We start from the raw sequence: 21612 nt of genomic DNA on the forward strand, positions 1-21612 counted from the left end.
GCATCAGAACATTCAATTCTAGCCAGATTTCTCCCCAGCGGTTCAGACTCAGAAGGTCGCTCTCAGGAATAAAACGTAGATTGCAACACAACCAGATATCTTATTCCATGCTGTTCCCAGCAAAATTGCAGATACAACACAAGGGGAAAGCCCAATTCTTCACCACGCCGCAAGAAGCAAATACCTTCCTCTACAGGCTTGGATGCAAACCCACTGACAACAATCCGAAACAACTAGGAGAGACAGGGCGAGAAGAAACCCACCTCGATGACTAACGCCACATATACGCATCAAACTCATCGAGGTTCGACCCTGCACTCTGGAGCGACTCAAAAGAGTGAATTTAAAGGGAGCTTCCGCTCTTGGGAGGACACTTGCGCCCCAAGCGCAGCACTGTTAATGATACTATTCAAGAAGATGGTTAAGAAGATGGTTAAGAAGACTGGCAAGTTGGGGGGTTGTCCGTGCGGGGGGGGGGGGACAATTTGTTGGAGACACGCCTATTCTAGGTCTACTGCCCACCACCCGACCTCACAGTATAGCCAGGAATCTAACGCATTCTGCAACAACCAAAAGTCAAGATAAAGAAACCACTGCGACGCTGCAGTACACACCAAGGCCTCGGATGATATCCAGAAAACCACTTCAAGTATGCACACCAAACATGTTCAAGCAAGTCACCTGGAATATTAAGGGGGGGGGATATACCTTCCGACCAAGACATGCAAAAAATCAGAGTATCTCAGAACGCACAAAATTGGCGTGGCTCTGATCCTGGAGACTCATCTTCTCCCGGATTCCGAAAATCACTGGTCCCATGACTGGGGATGTCATAGGTACTTTTCGTTGTACACCTCCTTTGCCAGAGGAGTTGCTATCCTGGTAGATAATAAGCAAATTTCAGGCTAATAAAGACGGCGAAGGACGCTGAAGGCAGAACGAACATGGTGAGGGGGATTCTCGAAGGGAATGACATCTTCGGGAATTCATATGGGCCCAACACAGACAGTGCAAATAACTGACTGGTGATGACACCTGGAGGGAGCGGGTTCAGCCACAATTATGGTGCATTGAAGTCCCCTCCCCATATTAGTCCCCCAGAAAGGCAAGGCACAACTACTCTCTCTACTAAAGCAAGCCTTCAAGTTATTGAAATCTGTAAAGTGTACGACCTAATGGAAATATGAAGACACAATAACTGGGAAGCCTGTGAATACGCATTCCATTATTGGGACCACAACACAAGTTCTCGACTCGATTATCTTCTGGTGTCCTGCCCGAACCCGCCCCAATGGGGGCCATGCCAAATTCTCCCGAGGTCACTCTCCGACCACTCGGCAGTCACTCTCGAATGCATTGCTCCAGATAGAAAGAAGGGCAGGCCCGACTGGAGAGTTAAACGAGGGTCGCTACAAGACCAAATATTCACAGACGAACTGTGGAAAGAAATTGCATCCTTTCTAGAAATCAATCAGGGCTTGGTCACTTCGGCAAGCACACTGTGGGAAACACTAAAATGCTATGTCAGAGGAATCTGCACCACAAAAGAAAATGGAATACTAAGGCTGATCAGGAAAGAACTCGACACCAGCGAAGCCCGAATGAAAGGTCTTGAACCAACATGCAGCACGTCCTGTGATCCGCAATCCCTCGCGGCCCTCAAGAAAGAGCTAGAAAAGATCAGGTCTACTGCAGAGAGAGAACTTAAATTCCTGGCGAGGGGCCATTGTGTTCGCCAATATGGAGAAGGACAAAACCTGGAGCCCTCCTTGCCCGTTTGATGGCGGTAGACAGAAAACCTACTCTAGTAGAGAGGATACGCGACTCCAGTGGCGTACATACAGAAGAAGAAATAGCTGAATCATTTGACAATAAGATTCTGGCAACGGTTCTTGCCGCTAGGCTGCTCCCCCCGATGGCCGCCCTAGTTCTTGCCGACCAAGCTGGTTTCGTGCCCGGTAACACGACGTTTGGCATAAGACAGATGTTCTGAATTATGGAGTTGCTCCACCCTTCGCATCAGGCGATAGCGGTTTTGCTGGACGTAGAAAAGGCCTTTGACGCAGTCAAGTGGCCTTTTCTCTTTGCAGTATTAAGATGGATGGGCCTAGGAAACTACTGCCCCAAATTAATTTCCCTTCTCTACAACCGTCCCCAGTCAAGCATTGTCCTGGGAAGAACAAAATCAGTAGGCATCGAACTACAGAGGGGAACCAGACAAGGTTGCCCGCAGTCAGCACCAATATTCGCTTTGGTGATGGAACCCCGAGCCTCAGGACGCCGGTCCAGATAGCTTCATAGAGGTCTCGCCCTCGAACCCCACAAATTAATAATTTCCCAGCATGCAGACGATGTGGTTCTCTAGATCTGAGATCCAGGTGAAAACCTACACCCCATCATGAGCGAGGTAATCAAATTCGGCACTGTATCAACCTAGGAATTAATCACTAAATCCGTCATATTCCCTTTGACCCCAAGCACCGAGGAACTAGCAGACGATAATTGATTCAAATGGGGACAATCGCAGGTCCCATATCTCGGGATCCTAATGTCCAGAGCCTACCAAGATATATTTCAGGATAACTACAAAAGAGTGTCACTCCCGGACAAAATAAATAGATGGAAGCTCCTCCCACTATGGGGACGAGTTTCATTGGTCAAAATTGTGATCCTCCCCAAATTCCTTTACTTGTTTGCAAATATCCCTCTCCTATTGCCCCAACATTTTCTTAAACGGATCTGGAGCCTGATCCTTGAGTTGCTGTGGGCCAGCAAACCGACAAGAGTACCATACAGGACGCTCATCCAACCAGTGGCCAAGGGAGGCTTGGCACTTCCTGACCTAGAGCGTTACAACTGCACCGCCCATGCCCAATTACTTGGCTACTGGTACACCACGCACTTATCAGACCAGGCAGGTTGAACAGGCCCTCGCAACCCCCAACCTACTGAGAGCAATCATCGTAGGCCACCTGCCGGTGCCCCTGCGTCACTTAACATAGTTCTCTCCACTTATGCTATCTGGGGAAAAAATAAATAAATCGCACTGAAGTGTAACACTCAGATCAGCTTTTCACCTCTCATACCTGCAAGGTTCATGCCAGGAATCCCCCCCGACTGCTGAAAAAGTATACTTAAAATGGGCAGATAAACTACAAATTCAAACACTGAACGATCTCTTTGCAGAGGGAGCCTTTATAAACACCCCAACTAGCCAGGGATAGAGGTGCCGACACGGCCCTAGACATGTTCTTATACTTTCGCCTTTGCCATGCATTCCAAGCACTCCTTCCCATGTTCCCCCAGCAACCACCCAATTGGCAATTACTACACGGAGTGATCCAGACTTGGGGGGAAGCAGATTAGTCTCTGTAATATACAGAACCCTACTAACAGACACGATACCCATGCACACAGCCTCGAAAACGAGATGGGAGAGCTCTTTGCAGTCCACAATATCAGAAGACTGGACATTCATTCTGGGCCAAACGAAGAAAGTGGCTATAAACAAACATTTCAACACCAAACATATCACACCCCAGCGAAACTCCAAACATCGTCCCGCGCTCTCAGCGGCCTGTGAGAGATGTAGGGCCTTACCAGCCAACTTTCTCCATCTCGCTTGGACGTGCCGACCCATAACCCGATTCTGGGATCAAGTCCTCGATAAACTGTCAGCAATAATTGGAACTGTCACCCAAACCCTCAGTTGCGCTTCTTGGCTTACCAGACATTTACCATCCGCAGTTCGTAGACTGGCAAGTCTATTGCTGGTACTAGCATGCAGAAGGATCGCAATATCCTGGTGAAGAGGACCCCTACCTACGTTGGTAAATTGGTTGACAGAACTTCCTGCCAAGATGTCGAAACTGACTTCATCAAAACCCTGCCCCTACACGCTCGACCCCCGGATATTTGGGGCCTATACATCTACTTATAGTCTAGTCCAGATATATCCTAATCACCATCCCTGACCCCATGAACCACTTCATAACAGCTTGGTGCTCAGCAGCTAGCGGACTATAGAACACGTGCAAAGTGACTTGTTGGTTACGCAATATCCTTTATGGGCTGATGGGGGCGGGTGGGGGAAGCGGGGATCTCAAGGTGATGTTTATGTTTAAAGTGCACTTATTTCATGTTCTCTGAAATACCAAAACTAAAGGTTTAAAAAAATATAATAAAAATTTTAAAAAGTAGCAAAAGTCAGAGTTCCTTAGGAAGACTGGGCAAACAGGTGAGTATTCTACCTTAGAGTTGAGCGTGCAAGGCTTTCACGGAAGACACCCTAGGAGGATTCCAGCAGTGAGCGTGGGTGTACTGGACGAGAGGCCTCCCAATCACTGAAAACACCCAGGAATCACAAGAGACTTAAGGTAAGTAAATACCCAAGCCAGCCCAGCACAGAGGATTTTGCAGCAGGAAGACTTCAGGATCTGCAGCCAAAAACCTGGTCGGTGGCTTCCTTGTCGTGGTGACTGAAAACAGAACCTTGGAAGAGAATTTGCAGAATGGATCAACGGGGAAGGCTCTAGGCAAGGTTTTACTCGTGGCTGGATGTGGCTCTGGATTTGGCAACTTTTTCAGGGGCACAGAAGAATACAGAATATTGCCAGTCGAATTCTCGTAGTTACAAAGGTCGAGCATTCTGGTGAGGGGACTTTTCAGACTGTCTATGGAGATCCAGCAGGATGCTCACAAAGTTTAAGCGAGATTTGCAATTCGGAAGACTGCACCGCACAATGGCTCGAGGTCCCTGAATATTGAGTATTGCAGCTCTGCAAGGTCGCAGCATGGAATGGGATGGCTCAAAATGCAGGCCTTCGAGTCTAGTGGGTCTCATCAGGCTCTGAGTCATCGTCTTTGGAGTCTCCCAGGTCCATTGAAGGGAGTGCTACAGCAGGCTCAGGTTACACAGCAGGCTCTTCGGTCGCAGGAAATCTCAGCCGCTTTTCCTTCATCCTCCTCTTTGGTTTCAGTGGTCGACTTGTCTTCAGCTTCCAGGCTCGTAGTATTTAACAGGAACTATAGCACGACTTCTGCATTCCCCCCCCCCCCACCACCACCCATCCGGGATGTCTCCATTCAGGCAAGGAAGAAGCCAAAGGGCTGTGGAATTTTTGGACTCCTCCCTCGCTTCCTGCCCTCACAGAGACTACAGCCTGGGCGTTGAGTCTAGGGGACTCCCGCCAAAGATTAAAATCACACAAAGGAATTTCCTGCACTGGATGTTAGGGGAAGGTAGTAAAACAATAAACACTAAAATGGCGAGAGAAAAAAAAACGACATGGGCCACGTTTGTAAATTGAGCACCCTTGGGTGCCTCTACTGCAGCTGTGAACAGGTGCACCCAATTAGTAAAAGGTATTACTGCCACCAGCCATTGAAGGTACGCTTGGTCCGGTAACAGAATTGTTAGTTTTAGTGTGAAAGGGGATACATTGCATCTCCACAGCACTCCACATAAGGTGGAGTGTGCTGGTTTCAGCAAATACAATGTACAAGGGATCCAGAGATTCTTTTTACCCTTGGGAACTGTAGGTCTCTCAAGGTTAGCCAGAGAAAATTAAAAGGGGAGCCCTTAGGGCAACCCAGAAACAGGCACTTATTGCCAAAAAGTTGTCAAAGATTAACTTTAAACACTATAGAGTCTCTAAAAAATACACCCATTAAAAAAAAAAAGTGTAAAGTATTCCCACTCACAAGAGGTACAAGGAAAAATAATCTACCAGTAAAGCAAAATGTTCTGGCGTTGACGCTGGTCAGGAAGATTTACCATTACTATGAAAATCTTATCCAACAGACCACTGTCCACCCTTATCTTGCCTGATATGGCTAAACTACCAGAGTTCCCCTGTTCCAACTAGGGTGGCCTGGAGAAATATGATTTGAGAAATCCATATAAACACTGTTCAGTCACACTATCTTGAGAGAGTATGCCTTGACAGGACTCTCTCCCCGTTCACGAGAACATGGTGGCCTCTCGATTCTGAAAAATTAATACTGACATTGCATTTAGGAAACTAGAGCGCAGCTCACCTCAGTCTGGAAAAGCAGAACATGGAAATTGGACACAGACTGCCGATTTATTCCCAGGAACTCCAGTTTACTGGTGAGAATGTTAGCAAGTTCGCCAATCTGAAACTGCCAAAAAAAAAACAAGAATTTGATTAGGAAACAAGTAAAACAAGAATTAAAAGCAACAGAACAGCACAATGTGCCTCAAATGTCCCACAAGAGCCCAGATTACATCTTCCATAAAGCATTATAGCCTTCTGTTAGAGAACTGTTTGCACAAACTTATTGTGAGGGCTGTGCAATCATCTAACCTAATGGTGGAAACAGCGCATCTCCCAAAAGGAAAGACCAGACTCCTCAATGGTAAGTGTGGCAGAGCGGTCAGGCTTAACTTTAGGAGGAAGGTTGGCAGGGAGGTACAATCCGCCCCAACTGACACCACACACGAACACCCGGTTAGGCAAGATTTGATGCAGTAACCCTGTGGGAGGCTACATCAGTCTTGTCCTCTTGGTGTTAGGTAACCCACCTATAGTATACGTCTGTACTAAACAAGTTGGTAGAGTGAGCAGGCAGACTTATATCAAGAGGGGTAAAGGTGAGCTGTAGCATTGAAATCCACAAATACAAGTATCCAAATAATACTTACTCAAGGTTGTCTAGCAAAATAATTATGTATTTGTCAGTTTTAAATAAGCATTCTTTAAAAAGGGCAACGTGCAACAATAGAAATGCACTTCAAAATACTCTCAGAATCAAGTTAAGCAAGTAGATACTCGAGAGATGTTTCACACACACTTCCTACACCCTGGGGTAACTTCACTAACTAGGACAGTATTGGAATTTATATATCACTTTTGTACATAAAAAGATTCTCAGGTTGATAAACAGGAAAGGTTAAGTGAAGGTGAACAGGTTCTCAAAACATGTGAGCAATTTTTAATCCCCCAATGAAGTCTAGGTAAAACCTTTCCCAGCAATACTAGTTAAAAACCAATGTACAACCTATGAGTGACGGTTAGAAGAGTATGCAGGGACCCAGGACATCCAAATACAATTTGAACAAGGTCTATGGAGCGGAGGCACTTCTTAGACAGCACATAGGTCTTGCACAAAGTTAGAGCGTTTGTTGTAGAAATTCACTGTTGGGCCACAAGCTGTTACACTTGTGAAAAGATGGAGCTAGAATCAACTCTAGAAAGCAGCTACTGCAAGTTTCAACTGAGACAAGCAAGTTACAGACAAAGCAGTAAGTACCCCTTAGTCAGAACAAGAGGATCCAGCTGGCTTCTATCCTGGTTGCAGTGTTGCAGATGCGGTGTTCCTGGGAGGGAGGATGTCTGGAGGACTCCTGCACAGCAGTTCGGAGGTCGGTGGCAGCTATGGCTCTTTTCAGCTCAGTGGCACTTTGCTGTTTCAGCTACTGGCAAATAGCACCAACGCAGATCTTGGAGCCTTGATGGGCTTCCTTCACTCCTTAAGACCAGCACTCTGGTGAGGTGTGTTAGAGAGAATTCACAGAAATGTGAAAATTCCCTTCTACATTAGAGACCATCTCTTTTGCTTGACTTAATTTCTACCCTGGAGTGAGTGAGACTGTCAGACCTTTTACCACACTTCCTCATGCAATTTTGTTTCAATTGAACTTCTTTTGGTTATGGAGTCTGACAAACTCCATATGCATCTTTTAACATTGTAAGACACAACACCTTCAGTGCACTGACACAGTGAAGTCTTATATTTCCCAAAGGTTTAAATACCTTCTCTTGGTTAAATTATTGTTTCCAAGAGCAGGAAAGTGAAATTGACTTGTTACATTTTGTAACTTTCTAGCCCCTGCACACACTATCTTACAATAGGGTGCTGAGGGGTTGCCTAGTATCCCTTTGTCTAGTTTCTCATGTAACATTCTAATTTTACCCTTAACGGCTGGTGGCTGTGGCTCATTGTGTGTTTCTACCGTAGGCTTCAATTGCAGTAAAGCACCCATGGGTGCCCATTTTGTCAAAAAGGCCCCAGTCTTCTTTTTTTGCTATTTCTTGTTGGAAAGGTCCTTAGTGAAATGTGCTCTGTGCGCCAAACCAGGTTTGGTCCCTTTGTTCTGTTTTCTTTTTGGTGGGATTTACCAGTGAAGCCCCTCTCTGGCTAGTGTGTGTCTGGCAGGGGCCGGAAGTGAGGGAGGTGCCCAAAACTCCCTGTGCTTAATCCCCCTTGGTTACAGGACTACACCCAAAGGTGATTGGCTGGCTGTTCTTGGAGAACGACCACCTTGCTGTGTGACTGACAACTAGGCTGCGAATGAATGGGAGAAACCTGCGTAAAGAGGCAAGGTATTTTGCTTGGAAGGCAGAGTTAACCACTGGCCAAAGGAATCCGAAGAAGAACTTGGAAGAGACGCTTACTTCACTTCCTGGACTTTTGGTTTTTGTTAGGCAGAGTACCCTTTGGGACCACTACACACAACTAGGACTACAGGTATAAGCAAAACCAACCTTTGGTATAATGCTGTACTACAGTTTTTGGAAGCGGAGCTGAGCAGCCAGGCTTAGCTAAAGATGTTACAGAGGTCTACAATCACAAGAGTTTATTCGAACACCTACACTCAAGGTTTCTTTGCTAAATACTCATTAATTGATTTAACTGTCAGTTATAAAACATTCAGAAGAAGGAGACAATATAATCAGACAAATATACTTCAGGCATTCAAAACACTGAAGGAGGAGCAAAAAGGCATAGGTTGTCAGTACTAGGGCAGGTGTAGTTGCCCCTGTAGCGGGTACAGGTGGAAGGAGGGAAGCTATAAGGCATCCTACAAGATATTCCAGGCGTGTTCTCCATGCCTTTTGCAGCATCGTGTTCCAAGTATGGAGAACAGCCCGGAAACCATGTTTCCCAGCAGGTCGTGCGCAGCACGAGCCTGCTGGAGTGAAGACTGCCACACCCCCGGACACGCACGCACAAACGCACATGCGCGAGCTGCGCCAAAAGAGCGCTGCTCGCAATCCTGACCGGCACAGAGGAAAGACGTGCTTTTGCAGAGCTTCTGTGGCAAGCCTACGCGGGGCTCCAGCCCGCCTGCAGACACCTCAGGCCCAGCGTACATTCTCAGATAATTACAGTTCTAGTTACACGCACGCAAACTGTTTCTCTGCATGGAAGGGATCCACTCCCGCGGGAGACCGACTACTGTCTGTATACCGGAGCTGCGAACAAGACAGAAGGGGAACACATGGTGCTCGCTCATTAACCCAGCATGAGAACTAGCCTAATAGTCTCTGCATGTGTTTCTAGGGGCATTTCGGTTGCATGCAGTGCAGTGCAGTGATCGCGTAGCACGGAATAACTGAACGCTAGGAAATTAACCATTAAGAGTACACACTCTTGAATGCGCGCCAATACTGACACTTCCCTTGCTCCTTTCAGTGGCAAGGGAAAGCTGGGAGACGGCACAGTGGCCAGCCAACACGAAAAGGCCAGAAAAGAAATAGCACTCAAGCAGAAACTAATCTAAGTGTTTATGGGTTTCTCTTGTTAAAGCGGACACGTCTTCGCATGCGGTAATGTGATTATCTTGATTTAACTGCATGAAGTTAATGCAGAGTCGAAGCCTTGCATGACATAATGTGGGGTACATGTCTATGCCTTACATGACAATGTGGGGTAAGAGTTAAGAGACACCAAGAAAGTAGTGTGCAGAGGAGCACATGTATTGTGCAATACAAGGTGTTCAGTGTCCTGTTTAAGGGGCTCCAGCACAAAGGTCCCAGTTTTATCTTTGGGCATACTGTGTGAATGTGATGAGTGCAGAAGCGCAAGGGCGAAGTTCTCCATGTTCAGGAGCAGGAGCTGAGGAGCATATGTCCTTAATCTCCCCCAACCCATCCACAACACCTCCCTAACCCTCTTTCTGGTTTTCCTAACCACCCCTGCCTATCCACTAGACAGACCCAAATCCTCTTTCCCTGTAGTTGAACTGTCCCTGGTGCCAAGACCCAATGGGGAGGGAGGTGTTAACATCAGAAACAGTTATTTCTTAGGCAGTGCAGATATTTTGAGTTCACCAGAAGCGTCCATTAAATAGGCTAGGCCAAAGTCAATGGGCTAAATTCTTGGATAGGGTAAAGCAGTTCTGGTAGATAAACGGAAAAGTCTCTGCAAAAGCTCTTAGGAATAGTTTGTAGCAAGAAGAATTCTAGGTTTGTCACAAGCTGATTAGGCCTGCGAGTTGGGAAAGTTTCACGCACTTTCACCGCGAGAGGAAAGTACTCACAAGCTGGTATCCCTCTCCCTGGTTATTCGGTTTCCTGCAGCACTCTGACGAAAATGGAACTAGCTCCGAGAATGGTATCCCGATGGCTTAGTGTCGAGTTGATTGGTCCCACCAACTCAAAGGGAGAAGTCGTCCTTGCAGGGCTTCTCTGTCGAGATGAATTTGGTGATTCGGACCTGCAGCAGGGCTTCACCAGGCAAACCAACGGTCCAGGAGTTGCAGCAGCCGTCCTCTTCAAGCTCGTCTTCGGTTCATTCGTTCCAGTGGTCGACTCTGCCTTCCAAGCCAAGAGACTTGCCTTTTATTCAGTTCTCTCCCATTCATTCCAGCCTAGCTGTCACCACGCAGCAGGGAGGCTGTACTTGCCGGACAGTCAGCAAGCCAATCACCACAGAGTGCATTTGGGTCTCCTGGGAGACTAAGCACAGGGGGTTTAGGGCACTTGCCTCACTTCCTGCCCACCCCAGACACTCGGGTGCCAGAGGCGGTCTTCACTCCAGAAGCCTGCCAAAGGTGAATGAACAAAGGAACCAAACCTGGTTTGGCGCGCAGAGCAAAACTCTGGGACCGTTGCACAAAGAAACGGTGGAAAAAAGAAGACCAGGACCTGTTTTTACAGAGGGGGCTCAAAAGCCATCTTGAAAAACATGGCTCCCGTGATTTAACGCTACCGCTGTTCACGGTCGGGGAAAATCATGGTAGTTCGTTGTACAACCACTGTCAGCCGCCATTTCCAGGGGAAAGGGTAGCATTTGACTGCTACATGAGTATCTAGACACGGGATACTAAGTAACCCCTCATGCACTACTGTAAAATGGGGTGTGCTGGGTCTAGGAATTTGAAAAGACTAGTAAAGTCAATTTCACTTTACTTTCTCTAGTTAACAGAAGTTTATCCCAGAGAAGGTATTTAAACCTTGTGAAAGCCTGAAAGGCTTCCCTGTGCCACTGCACTGAGGGTGCTGTGACACACATGAAAAGATGCCTATGGAGTTGTCTAAAACTCCATAACCAAAGAAAACACAAGAGTAAAAAACACAGAATTAAAAAGGTCAAAGCCCCAAAGTTTAGCAAAAGAGCTGGAGGGCTCCAAGGTGGGTGGAATTGGCACATTATGAGAATTCTTCGTAACAAGCTGTAACAAATTTCTTCAGACCTCAGGTACTGTAAACTAATGGGTACCTCTTGTTGTGTAGCTTTGCAAGCTCTCAGTTGAGACTTGTCATGGTTGCTTATGCAGAGTTGCTTACAGCTTTGCCCCTCACAAGCATCCCAGCTCATGGTCCAACAGTGATTTTCTACAAAGACTTCTAAAACATTGTGCAAGACTTTACTTCAAGAAGTGCTTCAGCTACCCTAGACTTTGCTCAATTGACATTTGCTGTCCTGGCTCCCCAAAACACTCTACCCTCTGACTTTGTGCTTTAACTACCCCTCAACAAAAGTCAGACATTCTATAACTTGTGTAGCTAGGAAAGGGTTAATATACTTTGCATTGCGGGGGTTCAAAAGTACTTACCCGCTTAAGAATATTGGTTAACTGTTGTCTTATTCTCCAACTATTGTCAACTTGTGTAGTACAGATTTGTACCAAAGGTTGGGTTACCTGTTGCCAAGAGGACAAGGCTGGTGTAGTCTCCCACAGGGTTACTACTGCCAATCTTGCCTAACAGTAGGAAAAGGGGCTACTAAGTAACCCCTTCCCTGAGCGCTCCACGTAAAATGGTGTGTACTGGACCTACAAAGAGAAACGCGTTGTAAAGTCAATTTCACTTTACTATTCTTGGGAACAGTAGTTCAACCAAGAAAAGATATATAAACCAAATGAGAAATCTAAAGGATTTCTGTGACACTGCACTGAAGGTGTGGTGTGTCACCATACAAAAAAAGAAGGACTATGGCGTTGCAAGACTCCAAAAACAAAGAACACACATAATCCAAATCAGGTCAAAACACATGACTGAGAAAAAGGGCTCACACTGCAGGGTTAAAATTGAAAAGTCCTGCAAAAGAGCAGAGGGTCTCTAAGGCTGAAAAGAATTAACACATAAATGAGAATTCTCCCCAACAGTAACATCAAGTGAGGTTAAATGTTAGGGAGAATTCTCAGAAATGTGCTAATTCCTCCCTCCCTTAGAGACCCCTAGCAACTTTGATAGATTGAGGACTTAATTTTTAACCTGGAGAGAGCGAGACCCTTTTTTCCCCACTCATGTATTTGTCATGATTTTAACACTTTCTTTTGGTTGTGGAATCTGACAAACTCGATAGGCATCTTTTACATTGTGTCACACAGCACCTTCGGTGCAGTGGCAGAGGGAAGTCTTTTATATTTCCCAAGATTTAAATACCTTCTGTTGGATAACCTACTGTTTCCAAGAGCAGTAAAGTGAAATTGACTTTACTTACATTTGCAACTTTCTAGACCCAGCACACACCATTTTACAATAGAAGGCTGGAGGGGTTACTAAGTATGCCCCATAAGTGCCCTAACAAGTGCCTGAGAGGAGCCCAAGAGGATGCCTGGGAGGAAGCCCGTGCAAAGCTTGAAACGTTTGAAGAAGAGCTCAATGCAAATTCAGCGTGATACGAACCAAACAAGCCTCCTGCTAGTCTAGTTGTGCAGCTGGACTGAGTTGTGATAGTAACGTCACATGTTACTTGGATTTACCCAGTGACTTATCCGGTTTCTTTCCCATGTTTTTCCCCATTTCTCTATTGCTACCTGTAACTCTGCCCATTCTTTGATCACTTGCTATATGAGGTACATGCACGCGCCCCATAAATGTCCTCACAAGTGCCTGTTGAACTTGTTTGGCTCTGGGTGGCAAGGTGGCTTGGAAATCATTGTAGTGAAACTACTTGTGTGTTAACAATTGAAAAGTAGTTTGAATGCGATAACGTTGCTGCTTTACTTTGACTACACAAGGTTTGTTTTCAATGCTTAGTATTCCCTTTTGTATAGTTTCACATGTAACATTTTTAGGTTACCCTTTTCCTTGATGAATGGTTGGTGGCAGTGGTTTACTTTTAACTACCGTGGTGTGCTTTTACCGCGGGCTGCGTTTGCAGCTGCAGTAATGCACCCAAGGGTGCCATTTTTGTACAAAATACCCCCATTTTCTTTGCCCTTTCTTTGTGGAAAGGTCCTTCTTGGGGTTTACTCTGCACGCCAAACCATGATTGGTGCCTTTGATAGTTCGGGCTTTGGCGGTATTCACAAGTGAAGCCCACCTCTGGCTCAGGGTGTAGGAAGCGAGGGAGGTGCCTGAAACTCCCTGAGCTTTGTCTGGGAGTCGGCAGGAATGCACTCCTAGGTGATTGGCCCTGCGGGGTGACTGACAGCTAGGCTGGAATGAACAGAAGAAAAAGGCAAGGCTTTTTGGCTTGGAAGGTAGAATCGACCACTGGACGAAGGAATTCGAAGAAGAACTTGGAAGAGAACTCCTGGACCGTTGGTTTGCCCGGTAAAGCACTGCTGCTGTGCTGACGCTCCGAATTCACCTTGACTAGAGAAGCCCTGCAAGGACGACTCCTCCCTCCCCACCCCCCCTTGAGACTTCTCCCCTTGAGTTGTTGAGACCAATCAACTCCAAATTAAGCCACCTGGACATCCTCTCGAAGCTGGTTGAATTTCCACTGCAGTTGCTGCTGGAAACTGTAGAGCCAGGGAGAGGAACACCAGTTTGTGTGCGTTGCTTTTAAGTTGGCCAAGAGCTCCAGGAAGATCCTCCGGACTCCCAGGAAGCAGGACTGACCGAGCCTGAGCCACCTCAGAGTACTGGACCCCAGATGCAAGGTGTTGGGCAAGATGTTCACAGAACTGGTAAATCTTCTTGACTTTGCTTTACTAATGGGATATTTTTCCTTAATACCTCAGTGAGTGGGAACCTTTTTCCACACTCACATAATATTCAACTATTTTTATGGGTGTCATTTTTAAGACTCTCCATATTGTCTTTTTAAAGGGATCCTCTTTAACAACTTATTGGCAATAAGTGCCCGTTATTGCCGAGTTGTCCTAGGGCTCCCCTTTTAACTTTCTCTTGCTAACCTTGAGTGAACTACAGTTCACAAGGGTAGAAAGGATCTTTGGATCCCTTTTACGTTTTTTTTAAGTGAAAACAGCACACGCCACCTTATGTGGAGTGCTGGGGAAATACAATGTATCCCCTTTCAAATTAAAACTAACAATTCTGTTAGTGACAAGCTTACCTGCAATGGCTGGTGGCAGTGATACCTTGTATTAATTTGGTGCACCTTTACCTTGGGCTGTGTTCACAGCTGAGCACCCCCTCGCACATACATACATGCAGTGCCCCAGCCAGCATTTCCAATGAACTATGCCCAGCATTGCATGGCTCAGTGGTCATGTGTGGCTGGTGAAATGAACTGTCAAAGGCAAACAGTGTTTCCCTTGGACAGTTTAGCCAGCCCAGGAGCACTCCCCTCAGCTGGAAAAAGCAGCTGAGGGAGTGCTCAGTGTTTCACTGGGCTGGTTCCTCGGCTCCTCCATAATGGGTGAGGTGGCCAATGGGTTGACGCCCCCTCACCCATTATGGATGAGCCGGCAGGCTTGGACTGGCCTATAGGGCAATAGGGCGATGACCGTACTAAAAATGCAAAATGCTAGTGTAGGCTAGTCAAAATGTGCCACTTTTTTGGCCAATGTGGGCCAGTTTGAGGAGTTACTTCACTATGCAGCTAGTAGTTTTGACCATTGTTGCTGAATAAATATTCTTTAAATATCCCAATTTGTTTACATTTGAACAAAAAACAACCCCTTGGGTACTATACAAACAGTGTGTGACTAAAGGACTGAATCTCCATTTGCAACTGCTGGACATTTTTTTCATTGGTGCCTAAGACCGTTGTATGGTCCAGTCTGACCATGTGAGCAGCCCCTTCCCATTTCCTCAATTTCAAAAAAATTGGAAAGAAAAAAAAGATTTTTGTTTACATTTCATGCGCGCCCCACAGTTTGAAGACCTCTGGTGTAGGAAGTGTGTGCGCCATCCCAAATGGGTACTTACTGATTTAGAAATATTAAGTGTGTATTTTGGAGTGTATTTGTGTGTTACTATTCTATTGCCCTTCTGAAGAAGGCTTACTCCAACTGATTGGTAAATAAATTGTTTAATTAAGAAACCTTGTGTGTAAGAGTTTATTTGAATACTTGTCACTGTGAATCTCTGTGTAACTCCCCTACAACTCACACTGACCCCTCTTGAGATCAGCCTGGCTGCTCAACATGCTACCAACCTGTATAATACAGACTTATACCAAAGGTTGGGTTCCTATTGCTAGGAGGTCAGGGTTGTTGTAGTGTTCCCAAAGGGTACAGCATACAATCTTGCCTAACAATAAGCAAGATCCAATTGGGGACATTTGTACAATTATCCTGACAGAAGTAATAAAGTGAAACCAACAGCATTAGTTTTGGGAAGAGAGGAACCCAATTAACAGTTGAGTAAGTTAACCTATCTACTTTCTGTTAGAATGGTTAGAGTTTTGAAGTAAAGTAAGACTGAGAATACTTATTTAAGAAGGCACACATCTTATTCAAAAAGGTAGGTAAATCCTATATATACACACTTTTCAGAATTGCAGAACATACCTAAGGTAAGTAATAACTTTTTGTAAATATTCACTCAGTTTAAAATTACCAACTAACGCATTTACAAGTAACCGTTTCAACACTTGTTTTACTTTTCAAAGCAGACCCGAAGTATCCAGCCCTTCCCAAATCTAGTACATGAGTTCGCTCAGAGGCAAAAGAGGGACCCCAGTGGTCTAGGGGCCAGCTGTAGGAAAATTTCAGAAATCTAGAGGGGAGACTGTTCAAACAAGTAAGCATTTTACTTTAGAGTTGGTTGAGGATGCAGGGACTTCAGAGAAGACACCCTAGGAGGATTCCAGCAGTGGGCCTGGGTGAACTGGACGAGAAACCTCGCAATGAAAGAAAATACCCAAAAACTACACAGGAACCACAAGAGGCTTAAGGTAATTAAATACCCAAGCCAACATAGTACCTCCGCACAGAAGATTATGCGGCAGGAGGATTTCAGTATCTGTAGCCAAAAACCCAGGCACTGTATTCCTTGTCAGGCGGCCAGCAGACAGGACCCTGGATGGGCTTTTACAGCCAGGATCGACACAGAAGGCTTCAGGCAAGGGTTTCTTTGCAGCTGGATGCGGCTCTGTGGATTGGTTGCCATTTCAGGAGCACAGAAGTAAGAATATCGATGGTCGGATTCTCATAGTTTGTAAGGTTCAGCACTCTGGTGAGGGGACTTGGACTCAATTCATGTCTCTGGAGGTCCAGCAGGATGCCCAAAATGTTTCAGCACGATTTGGAAGACTCTGCACCACACAACGGCTCGGGGTCTTAGGGTATTGGTGGATTGCAGCACTGCCAGGCCACAGCTTGGCGTGGGGGTTAAGCAATAATTGTATGAGTTACCCTTTGGGAACACTACAAACGACTGACTACAGGTATAGGAAACCCAATCTTTGGTACAAGCTTGTACTACACAGTTTTGGTAGCATGTTGAGCAGCCAGGCTGATCTCAAGAGGGGTCAATGTGAGCTGTAATGGAACAGAGATGAACAAGTTACTTACCAACTAGTAACGTTCTTTCGACTGGATGTTCCTCCAACGTATTCCACATCTTTGACATGTAATGTCCACAGCTATGTACTTCGGAAAACATTTCGGCAGAGCGTGTCCTGCGTCGATGGCGTTGGGTCGATGTCCCACGAAGGCCTCCGTCTAGGGCGACGTCACCGGATGTTCTAAATAGGCCGCACGTAGCCTCAGTTCCGTTTTTTTCTGCAAATGTGTTTGCTTCGAAGACTCGGCGTGCCTCGTGTATTCCTCGTGAATATGTCTTCTTCGACCCCTCCGACTTCTGGCTTTAAGTCTTGCCCGGACTGCAAGTCTAAGATGTCGATTACGGACCCACATCGCATTTGTTTGTGGTGTCTGGGCGAGAGTCATGACACAGACTGTTCCAAATGCCAGTCATTGACTGGTAAGGCCGTGCAGGAGCGTAAGGGGAAGTTACAGGTAGGTAGGGGTTCCAAACCCAGTAAATCCCGTAAATCTGCTAAGGGGATGTCCACCGATGATTTGAGGGGCAACTCCTTGTCGGAAGGACTCCCGGATCTCGTTTCGGAGTGGTTCCAGCCATTCGTCCTCCTCGTCTTGGCATTCCTAGAAGCGCCGTCACCGGTCTCCTTCCCCGTCCTCCGAGGATGGCGCTGCAAGGAAAGTGACTTGTCCTACAAAGTCCTCGACTCCGGAGGAATGAGCTGCCTTCAGGGAGCAGACGCTGGCGTTTTTTTCAATACCAGGGCACAGTTCCGTCCACGCCTTTGGAAAAAGCCGGCATGAAACAGTCTTGGTCCGTGGCTCGTGTGCCTTCAGGCTGGGATGCTCGGCGCCATTCTCATTGGGAACCTTCGAGGTCCCGTTCGGACAAGGTTCAGGTTGATCGCCAGAGAAGTGCTTCCAGGTCTCGGTCTTCATCCCGGGCGAGACCACAGAAATCTGGTAAGGGCTCGAGGTCAGCGTTGACTCCGTCGGCGCTGTGTCCGTCGGATACGGATGTCAAAGCTTTGCCATCACACCAGCCCTCCGCGCTGTCTAAGCCGAAGACGCCAGCGCCCTTGACGTTTTCGGGGCCTTTTGGCCGGATTTTGCCGATGGAGGACCCTGGTACTGTGGATCTTCCAAGGAAGGGTACTTCCAAGTCTGAAGCCTATTAAGGATTCCAGACCTTCCTTGATGATATGAGGATGAGAGGTCAGATTTTGAATTTGACCGCGTTGATCTTGATGTGGCTCCTGTCTTTTACGGGGACAGTCAGTTGGAAGAGTTAAGTCAATCTCCTCATGATGCCAGTGGCTTGGACACTACTCCTGAGGTGGAGTTTGGCAGGCCTGAGCCTGGGGCACATGCTGAGTCCTCCTACAGGAGACTGATGGCTAAGGTCATTGAGTATCTTGGTTGGTCTAGTCCTCCTGAAGCTTTTGTTCAGGATTACTTGACCGATATGGGTCCGTCCTGTGACCCTGGTGTTAACTTTTCATTTGACGTTGCAGAAAGGGGTGGCGGTTGTTTAGCAGTCACCGGAATCTCTTCCGGTAGTTAAATCATTAACTAAAAAATACTGCCCTTCTAGTTCCTCTCCCCTCACTCCCGAGAGTTTGGTGGTTCAGGTGGCTACGCCCACCTGAAGGCAGGTGGTGTACTCTACCATCCCTCCTGATAGGGACGATAAAACGGTTTGTTGATTGGGCACGCAAGGTGTTTTCTGCAGGGAGTATTGCGCTGAAGTCAGCAAACTCAACTTGTACATTAGCAAGATTTTCCCACACTCTGTAGAATTGTTTCTCTAGCGGCTGAGCATATTCCCAAAGGGGAAGAAAGAGATGGGTTACTTCCTCTTGTACAAGATGGCAAGGATGTCATGTGTGAATCCCTTCAGTCGGGATTGGACACGGCCGACAGTGTTAGCTGGTCAATGGCTTCGAGCACTGTTATACGCAGATTTGCATGGTTGCGGAAGTCGGGTTTTGCTCCGGATATGCATGCCCGTCTTTTGAATATGCCCTTAGATGGCGTGCATTTGTTTGGCAGCAAGGCTGACGAGAGTCTTGAGAGGTTGCAGACCTCAAAAGCTGCGGCTAAATCTTTGAGCGCAGCTGTGTGTCAACCTCTGCCTTGTCGTTTTAGGGGACAAAAGTGGAGGGGAGGTTTGTTACTTCTCTTTTGGTAGGAGGAGAGGAGCCGCCAGTTAAAGGGGCCAGCGAAAAAGTACCCGTGATGGTTGGGAAAATAGGGGTGCCAAAGCCACTCAGGCAGCTGCCTCTTTGCCTTCAGATGCTGCCGCAGCCGCTCCAAAACAATCATCAGGCCAAGTTCCTTTGTTCGCCAGTTGGGGGCGAACTGCTCAGCATCTCGAAGAATATCGAGCTATTACTTTGGATGCGTGGGTTCTGGATACAGGCAGTAGCCCACCGCTACTTCCTCCCCTTCCTAAAGCGGCCTCAAAACATTCCACCGGAGAATCAATCTTTGAAGCTTCCAGATCCGCTCCTTGTGCAGGAAATCTTGACCCTGCTGGAGAAAGGCACTATAGAACTGGTGCCTGTAGCGGAGAGGAACAAGGGATGGTATTCCCCATATTTTTTTATTCCAAAGAAAGACAGGGGATTGAGACCCATCTTGGACTTGCATTGGTTGAACAAACTTCACAGAAAGGACAATTTCAAGATTGTCACTCTTTCTCAGGTCCTCCAGGCCCTTCGACTTCAGGATTGGTTGGTGTCTCTGGACCTACAGGCTGCTTACTCATATGTGCCAATTCATCCAAAGCAGAGTACCTGAGGTTTGTGGCTGGCAGCACGCACTTTCAGTTTAGGGTCCTGCCATTCGGATTGACCTCTGCCCGATGATCTTCACCAAGCTAATTGTGGTGGTGGCAGCGTATCTCAGGCGTGGGGGGGAATTCACGTCTACCCCTACCTGGACAACTGGCCGATTTGTGCGGCTTCTCCCAAGCAAGCAACGGATCATCTCGATCTCACCTCCCGCTCCCCCGGCAAGCTGGGCTTCACCCTCAATTTCAAGAAGTCACATCTGACACCTTCCCAACAGCTCCAGTACATCGGGACTGTGTTGGACACGTCCTTGGAAGTGCTTGCCTCCCAAGGTGAGGGCTCCTCACACTGTGCAGATGGTGTACAAGTTTCAGCTTGCCCAGCGTCTCCCGGCTTTCGAATTCTTAAGGTTGCTCGGCCTCATGGCATCCTGCATTTTTCTGGTGCCAGAGGCCAGGCTGATGAGATCGCTACAATGGGTCCTCAAGATGCAGTGGTCACAATTCTCAGGCAAGATGTCGGATCCCATTCAGATTCCACTCTCCGTCTCACAGGATTTTCTGTGGTGAGCCAACGAGGGGAAGTTGATGAAGGGGGGAGTCGTTTTGGCAACCGTGGCCGGAGGTGTCTGTAGTGACGGATGGTTCCCTCACAGGATGGGGAGCTCATGCCGACGATTTAACCGCCAGCGGTCGTTGGTCTCCGGAGTCCAAACTCCACATCAAACTGTTAGAGCTGAGGTCCGTCAGGCTGGCCATGAAGGCTTTTCTGCTGATCATGACAGACAACAGTGACCATGCATTACCTCAACAAAAAAGGGTGGGGTGGGGGTCACTCCCGTTGTGCAGAGAGGGGGTGCAGTACTGGTTCTGGGCACTCCAGCAGGGAATATCACTCTTGGCAGTTCATCTGGCCGGAGAGGAGAATGCGGCGGCTTACACTCTGAGCAGGCAGAGCAGTCTCTCACGAGTGTGAGTTGGCTCAGGAAGTCCTTCTGGAGATCTTCGCCAATTGGTGAACGCCACAAGTGGACCTCTTCGCCACCAGTGCCAGCCGGAAGTGCAAGAGATTATGTTCAAGGGAATTCCCTATGAGGAACCTTAGGAGAAGCATTCGGCGTGGATTGGTCCTTCCCACTTCTGTACGCGTTTCCTCCGGTCCCCGTCATTCCTCAATTTTTAAGGGGGTTGCAGAGGTTCGGATCCCACATGATCCTCATTGCTCCTTATTGGGCCAGGGGAGCGTGGTATCCGTACCTTCTAGAAATCGTTCTCTATTTCTCTTTCTTTCTCTCTTTCTCCAGCATGGGGTCTGGCATGGATTCACATGCTCATGAATATTCCCCGTCGTCAGGCTGGGAATCCTCGGTAAAGAAAATATCAGTATCAGTTTTGTTTCTGATCTGTCTTAGTAGTAACCAATCACTGGTCTCTGTGTCATACTGTCCCCAGCCAATGACTGCCCTCACCCTAAGCCTCACCCCTGGCAGCCATCCTCAGATTTTTACCGCACTTTCAAGTGTTGGGAGTCCTTGTGCTATAGCTCTCGAGCTTTTACTGCGTTTTGCGCTTTTTCAAAGAGATTTATCTGATTTTTCGGTTTAATCGAGCCTCAAGCTCCACCGTTTCTACTTCCGATCAAAGGGGATCCGTTTTGGATTCATCTACGCCCCTCAAGGGTGAGGTTTTCATCGAGTTACGCTTCTTGGAGGATTCCAGAAGTTTGAGGCCCAACTTGCGGACGAGAAGACCATGGGCCAGGAGAAGGGAAGCTTGACTCCCGGCAAACTGTTCAGGATCTGCCCTGGGTACAACTTACAAAACGTGTTCAAGGACGACGAGCATTCAAAATGCCTTTACTGCCTCCGAGGACAAAACGCACGAGGAGAAGGACGGGGCGTTTTGCATGAACATGTCGGATCAGACTATGAGGGATCGT

At 47.2% G+C, this 21612-nt stretch overlaps 1 protein-coding gene across 3 annotated transcripts in view; it reads right to left on the minus strand.

Annotated features, from left to right (window-relative positions):
• FNBP4 (formin binding protein 4) overlaps positions 1-21612 on the minus strand; it is a 573393-nt gene that overhangs the window by 338636 nt on the left and 213145 nt on the right. For all 3 annotated transcript variants that reach the window (XM_069623086.1, XM_069623085.1, XM_069623087.1), the window contains exon 11: positions 6040-6144. In XM_069623086.1, the coding sequence (XP_069479187.1) occupies positions 6040-6144 (105 nt within the window). The remainder of the gene's footprint in view (positions 1-6039; positions 6145-21612) is intronic.

The sequence above is a fragment of the Ambystoma mexicanum genome, chromosome 11, assembly GCF_040938575.1.
Source record: "Ambystoma mexicanum isolate Mex_15411 chromosome 11, UKY_AmexF1_1, whole genome shotgun sequence".
In the NCBI taxonomy this organism is placed as follows: domain Eukaryota; kingdom Metazoa; phylum Chordata; class Amphibia; order Caudata; family Ambystomatidae; genus Ambystoma; species Ambystoma mexicanum.